This window comes from Poecilia reticulata, linkage group LG2 (assembly GCF_000633615.1).
Source record: "Poecilia reticulata strain Guanapo linkage group LG2, Guppy_female_1.0+MT, whole genome shotgun sequence".
Taxonomy (NCBI): domain Eukaryota; kingdom Metazoa; phylum Chordata; class Actinopteri; order Cyprinodontiformes; family Poeciliidae; genus Poecilia; species Poecilia reticulata.
Window position 1 is genome coordinate 32,421,822 of NC_024332.1, and position 7,756 is coordinate 32,429,577.

Below are 7,756 nucleotides of genomic sequence, written 5' to 3' on the forward strand. Positions count from 1 at the left end.
GGGTGCAGCGACGCCAGAGCCACGTTGAGGATAGGCAGGGACCGCTCGAAGGCCGAGTTGGTCATGAACTTCATGTTGCACTGGAGCTGGTACAGTTCAGCCAGCGAAACAGGCACTACYTTGTAGCTGGCACTTTTGATCACCAGGTGGCCTCTCTCAAAGAGATCCAGYGTGAGCTTCAGATACAGGTAGGAGCCCTGACTGCGCGAGGTCAGGTGGCCGCTGAGCTTGGTCACAGTGCCGGGATCGGCCTTGCCGTTCAGGCTGATGTTGTTCATAATGTCCTTGCTGCTGTTGATCCGGTACTGGATGTAGGAATTGAGGTCATTAGTGATCTCTTTGTTGTCCGTAAAATCATCCAGGGAGATTTTAGAGAATGAGAGAAAGCTGGTGATCTCCTGCAACAGACAAGGTGAAGTTGGTAAAGATGCAGGGAAGAAGATTCGTGCAATATTGCTGCTTGGTTTTTGCCTCAATTTGTTATTGATTCTAATATAATCTAATTTTATTCATAGGTATAGCWGACCAAATCATCCGGTAAAACTTGTGTTGGCAGCATCATGCTATGGTGATGGTTTGTTCTTCAGCAGRAACAGGGAAGCTGGTTAAAGCTAATTACAGAACACTCTCAGACAAAAACCTGCTATAAAGTGAAAAAAAAAAAAACTGAGGTAAAATAGCACTATACACCAAACCAACAGGGCTAAAAATACAAGCCAGGCTACCGTGTAAGGGTTTAAGATCACAGAGTATTAATGTGTTGGAATGGACCAGTCAGAGTTGCATCAAAATCTTTGTCAAGAATATAATATAAATATTGTGTTCACAGAAACTCTTGATCTAATCTGATTAAACTGAATTCTGGCAGAAAACTATTTTGTTGAAAGTTTGATACAACACTTTCCAGATATGTTTTAGTAAAAAACACTCTACCTGTTCATTTACCACATACAATTCCAATAAAAGACAGTGATTTTTTGTTTCCGTATTAACATGTAGAAAGTGTAGAAAGTTTCCAAGGTCATGAATACCTTTGAAGGCACTGTTTTATGAGAAGAGGCTTTTCAAACAGCAGGGAAGTACGCTCAGTAAGCTAKCAGGCCGAAGCAGCAGAGACACCTGCTACTGTTGGAAATGCAGCTATAAGGACGACAGGAGCAGGTGAAGTGAGTATTAAGAGGCAGGGGATGGATGGGATGGTGGCTACTAGCGAGTAAGCACAAGTCTTAGCCAGAGCTCACATTTCAATTCATGTCCCGGAGGGTCAGTGTGTCTTAATCCTCCAATCCTTTGCCTGTCTGAGGCCTGAGAAACATTGCCTGAGTGAGATAACGCTTTCTTCCTCATCATAACAACACAAACAGAGAAACACACACACACTACACACACTCGATCAGGTGAAGTGAAGGCAATGCCTTGCAGATAAACTTAGTGTTGGTATCCAGCTCAATGGAAACAAAACAGAACAAAAAAAACTCACAAGCTACAGTAGAGGTCTTTTTTTCCACATTGTTCAACAATGTGCTGTCAAGTAAATCATAAAAAGCATTCAATCCTGAAAACACAAATGATCAATGTTTCCACGTAGTGATTTACCACATTGAGTGAGCTGTGTGACGATACCAGAATCTTAAATGCTTGGCAGGCTAATAAATAAACAAACTGAATTGGCAGCACAGACTGATGGACAGCAGTCAATATCTGGCTCCTTCCTGAGCATTAATAACCCCTATAGTGGATGTCAGTCAGCTACCACATTATTATTCAAGACTCAATCAGCTGTCGCTTGGCTCATCAGGCCTGTCAAAGCTTCAGCTGCCGCCACGGCGACCTCAACACAGCCAGAGAAGATCTTTACAGCTGTTTAACTGAGGGTCATCAACACAGGAAGCCCAAAGTTTCAGACTTCTCTTTCCTGTCAWACAGACTTGAGTTCTGGGTCACCATCTGCCAATTCTTCCAGGAAATGCTGGCCTCTCTTGACAGGGTGTCTCACATTTGTTAAAGTGTATCGAGCATCTCGAGACGCGAYAGCAGATCAAACTTCAAGTTTGCATATCTAAAGATCTTTGTGAAATAACTGAAGATGCATCTTAATGGCTTAAACATACGTTTTCAAACCTTTCTACAAATTCTTTATTGACATTCAATAAAGATGAGATCATCACATAAATACATTTTCATTTAAACTATTCTCTTTCTGGCTCTGGCTGCTAAAGGTTATATCCTCCTGAATGGGRCAGCATCTGTGCAAGTCAGAAACCTTTTCCAGCTTCCGATAAGTTTGCCTCAGACGTTTCCCTGTATTCGCCTCCATCCATCTTCACGTGAACATAAAGAACACAAGTGAYGCCGTGTATTTAGGTCAGCATCATCTGGAGCATCATCTGGTACGCGTTTACAGAGTCCGTTACAAAAATTGATGTAAAACTCCAAACAGGACTTCCTGTGGCTGCCATTCAACAAACTGGTTCTGCTTAACACATTTCTATAAGGGTCAGAAGACTAACACTTCTTCTGTCAAGAGATTCTCGCATCGGAGTTGTGATTTCATGCAGCTCCCTCTGAGGGATGTTGTTTTAATAAACTAACCGTGCTTTAGACTTCTACATGGTGTAAAAAAAAATTAAAAATTAAAAGGGTTAGTTTCTTCCTTACCATTAAGTTAACCCGRACAGTGACCACCAGCTTCAGCCAGGAAGGAAACTTGGGAATGATCTTAGTGATGAAAGAAGCGATGGTGTCTCCATAGTCAGGCTTATGAAACTCCGCTTCATTAAGTCCATCTATCAAAATTATATGGTCCTCCTCTGAAATTCTCTTCTCTGAAAACATACACATAAAAAAGCAATGAGAAGACAATAAGTAGGGAACAGCAACTGAGACGAGTGTTATTTCAACTAAACTACCAAGCTGTGAGAGCTTTATGATACTGCAGTGGCATTTAGCAGCTAAACATTTATCAGCACTTCTACTAACTGGTACGAGCCGTGCAGGAAAAGAAATGGCCCCATTCTTGAAATGTCAAAGAGCYGTACTTTTCCAAACCTAAATATCTAGAGTGCTCAGTCCTTTTATAACACCGTAAAATGACACAAATACAAAAATGACACATTTATGGGATATAATTGGACAGTGTTCAGGCTTAAACAAAAACAGAAAGAGAAACAACAAGAGATGTATGACTRTGAGGAAGAGAGAAGGAAATGAAGGAAGGAAGAGAGAAGGGAAGGAAACAAGAAAGAACAAAAGGGTGGATAGACAGAAAAAAAACTAAAGTCACAAATGAACAGGTCAGAAAAAGAAAAGAAAACCCTGGAATGTAGCGTTCTTACCATTACGAAGGTTGACCAGCGGCTCTAGGACCCCCCTTCGGAAAGCAGCCATGGGGTCTTGGACGCAGGAGCGCAGGCTGAGCATGCTCTGGAGGGGGGGCTCTTTCAGCAGTAGCTCTCGGTAGGCAGTGAGCTGATGGGCTCGGCACAGCAAAGCTGCGATACTGTGCACAAACTCTGGCACCAGGCAGGTGTACGTGTTGTCGGCCTGGCAATAATGATACGCAACCACCTGGAAAAGTAAATGCAGAATGTCTTAAGCAGCCGGGATACTTGACGTTTTCCTGAAAGCTCCCCAGAATCTCCTCAGTTAATGAGGCCAGGAGAAAATAACTTAAAATTTTATAATTCTACGTAGATAAAACTATGAAAATTAAGTTATTGTAAAATTCTAAAAGCAGGTTTCTCTATTTCTTAATGGATGTTGGGTTTATTGGGTAAAATAAGGAAAAGAGGTGAGAAGAAAAGGGACCTTGGGGATGTGAATTTGTACTAATCGCYGTCCCAACTAAAGGAACAGACTGCCACTATATCCTTCAACACTCTGAAGGAGGTCTACACATGAATGACATTAAATTTAAAGATGTGTCCTGGCTGCATATTTTTAATCAATCTGCTTTATAAACACACTACCAGCGTTTGCATATCATTGAGACATCAAGTTTCCTTCATTGTTTTGTGAAGATAAAATATTAGGAAACTAATTTAAAATTAATTWAAAAAAACATATTGTAYTATATCTCCAGAACTTTTAAAAAGGATTCATATTTTCTTTTTTTTTKKYMMCYTWRAGCGACAAAGTTCCATTGTATTTTATTAAGAATTTTATGASACAGGCCAACACAAAATAATGTACAATTGTGAAATGAAAAAACAACAACATATTGCTCGTGGTTTCTTTTTAACTAATGAGAATCTGATCGGTAAGATGTCCATTTTTGTTCAGATCTCCACAGATTCTCTATTGAATTAGAGTCAGARCATTGATGAGTTTGGTAAAAAAAAWAAATAAATRAAAAGTATTTTCATCTAAGCTATTCCACTGTATCCCTGGTTGGCAAAGGATGATACTTTGTGCAACATTTCATTTTATAGCTTCTAACACATTTTTAGCCACAACTGCACTATAATTAGACCAACTTCTCTATTCCTGCTAAATTCCAGCATGATGCTGCCACCACCATGTGTCAATATGGTGGAATCTGCAGCTCTTCCAGAGTCACCCTGGAAATCTCAGCTGCTTTTCTGATTAGTGTTGTTCAATTTAYTTCTTGCACTTCACATKTGTGCACTAYTTTGATCTGCCACAGAAAATCCCAGTCAAGTATATAGAAATATGTGGTTGTAATGTGAAATAATATAAAACGATTCAAATACCTAAATAAGCAGAAAGAATTATAAATCACTACATATAGTAATGGTTGAAACTGGAAGTTATTAAGATGAATAAGCAAATAATTGTGTTGTTTTACAGATCTGCAACAGGGATTTGGAAAGTAAATAAGCAGAAACAGTAAGTAGGCAATAGTCCAAGGGAGAAGGTACATCATATAATAGAGCTATTAAAAAAAAATAGATCTGAGATATGGTTGTTTATCCCACATGAAGGGTACAACTGGCCTAAAAGCAGACTGTGGAGAGCGCTTTGCAGTAAAGATATTACAGCAGCGCATCCGAGTAAAGATGAAAAAGGATGAATGGATACAATAAAGCAACCTGTGTATCAGCAAACAGTTCACTAAAGTACATGAGTCATGCAGACTGCTGCACCAATAAACAATATAAGACAAGCTGATGCAACACTGCAGTAAACCTGCAGCCGTTAATCTAYGAGAACAACTATAAATTYGTRTTGAAGAAACACATCTGAAAGAGTATTCAGTCACAGCAAGAGAAAAWATATATATATAAAGCTTGTGATGCATCATAACATGTAATAGCCTCAGAGCGCAGATATGAGRCCGCTTTTAAATCAGTGATTAAAAAGAAATGGCTGAATTTGACAGAAGCTGCTCAGCGTTGCATCAGTGTTCACACATCACAGGAACAGAACCCCGGAGAGAGCGCCGATTGGAAACACTTTACACATTAATTGGCTCAAGAGATGTTTTTGGGTTTCACAGACGTTTAGAATCTCAGTGCATAAATAGTTAGCAATGGAGTTCATGAACTGTCCCAATAGCAAGAGAAAACTGCATAATATCAATGTGTAAGGGTTCAAAAGGCACCCACAACAGGGCGTGTTTAGTCCCAAACAAGACTAGCGGCATGTAATAAACCAAATTAGACTAATTGCAAAGCAAAATCAATGACAAGAGTTTAAGCTCGGAAAACAAATCCCATAAGATGTGACCTAATCTAATCGAGTAAAGGCATGCTGGTAACTGGCCATAGCAGGAAATCTTGGGAGAAAAAAATTAAAGTCCTGTTCCAATATCTTCTTGTATCATAGTTTTTAAAAAGCTTTCAGAACTGGTCTGAAATCTGTGTCGGCTGGTCAAAGCTTTGTGAAAACTGGGTTTCTGATACTGGTCACAGTTCAACTCAGCACAAATCATGTAAAAGAGGTATAGAAAGAAGGTATTTAGTGTGTAAAATTTTAATCTTCAACTATTAATATTAAGTTTAGTAGTAAAAGAGGGAATCTATGGCATTCCTTGTCAAACATTATGCTTCAGCCAGCTGCAAATGAACATTTAAAAGACAAAAGCCCCTAAAATACCACTTGTACCTCTATTGTTTTAATAACTACAGAAATACGTTTCTTGCTAAGACGCCCCTTGACACAGCAGAATCATGTCATTTCACCTGCATACTTCCGAAATGTAGAAAAAAACCCTCAGCTTTTAGGCCAGTAAAACCTTTTTTTAAACATCAAACCAAACAGAAATGTGGTAAAAGATTTTAGAAGCAATGTTTTTACCTTTATGGGTTTTCTGTTTTAATATGAGAAACTGTATAGCTGGAAAACATATTACTTGTGCCACAAACACATTTTGAAATAATTAGTCTTTCTGAAGTGGTCTTGCAGTGTTTCTATGAGGAAAACACACACACACACACACACACACACACACACACGCACGCCCACACACACACGCCCACACACACACGCCCACACACACACGCCCACACACACACACGCACACACTCGTTTGTCTCACTGTCTTTGCAGAGACTTTCCATTGACTTCAATTCATTTCTACAGCTGAACTCCAACCATTCTCTAAATTCTCTCTAGATGTGTGTGCATGGTTGTTGTCTCTGGGCTGCCCTGCGACACACTGGTTCTCTCCAGGTACTCCGGCTTCCTCCCACAGTCCAAAAAAGTTAAGTGGTCTCTCTAAATTCTCTCTAGATGTATGTGTGTGTGCATGGTTGTTTTCTCTGGGCTGCCCTGCGACAGACTGGTTCTCTCCGGGTACTCCGGCTTCCTCCCACCGTCCAAAAAAGTTAAGTGGTCTCTCTAAATTCTCTCTAGATGTGTGTGTGCATGGTTTTTGTCTCTGGGCTGCCCTGTGACAGACTGGTGACCTGTCCAGGGTGATTCGCGCCTCTCGCCCAAAACGGTCGTTGGAGATGGGCACCAGCAACTTTCCCGACTCCAATGAGGGACAAGGGTGTTAGAAAATAGATGGATGGATATTTTATGTAAATCTTTTATGGAGTCAAAAACACATCATCATTGGGTTTTCCAAAAGGATTATGGTTCAAAACAAGTGGATGGATGAAAACAGAAACTCAAAATCTGGTGAAGCATTTTGAGCCGGGTGATCTCAGTTCTAGGTCCTGTGGGAAACGTGGGATTAGCAGATGACCAAAGAGATAAAATATGAAACTTTTTATTTCTCTGTAAAGCTGTGTCTAGCAGCAGTAAACGGTCTCAGAAGTTGATTATGTTTGCTTGATTGATTGCTTTACGTTCACTAGTAGTTGTAGTTGCATTCAAGTTGACGCTACACGACACAACATGATTTTTTTTTTTTAGCCAAAATGTTATTTGTGTGAGTAATTCTGTTTCTGCACTAATTTATGTTGTAAATAATCATAATCATAAAGTGTTTACACAGTTCAACTTACTGTAGACAACTTCAGGTACAGGACAAGCAATATGGGAAAAAATGCCAGAAAGATTGGTCACAAATGCTTTTCAGCTTCACTGTAGTCTAGAAGACTCAGCGATAAGAAAAACACCCCCCAAGATTTAAAATAGGAATGTCCAATCCGAAAGTCTTGTTTCGCTGTGTGTAATCAGTGCTGGACATCAAGCAGAAACACCCGACTGGACCAGACAGAACATTCAAATTTATTGTACAAACAAAACTGATAAATTGAGAAAAAGACAATAAAAGCTGCATTCCATAGTCAAATTAAACTCAAATAATCAGCAGATAATGACAGATACCAATAGGACGTAATCT

General features: G+C 39.7%; 1 protein-coding gene across 1 annotated transcript in view; it reads right to left on the bottom strand.

Annotated features, from left to right (window-relative positions):
• Positions 1-7,756, bottom strand: part of tanc1b (tetratricopeptide repeat, ankyrin repeat and coiled-coil containing 1b) — a 106,328-nt gene that overhangs the window by 19,976 nt on the left and 78,596 nt on the right. Inside the window, exons 10-12 of the mRNA XM_017309268.1 lie at positions 3,336-3,593; positions 2,659-2,825; positions 7-398 (exon numbers count right to left, since the gene is read on the bottom strand). Of these exons, the coding sequence (XP_017164757.1) occupies positions 7-398; positions 2,659-2,825; positions 3,336-3,593 (817 nt within the window). The remainder of the gene's footprint in view (positions 1-6; positions 399-2,658; positions 2,826-3,335; positions 3,594-7,756) is intronic.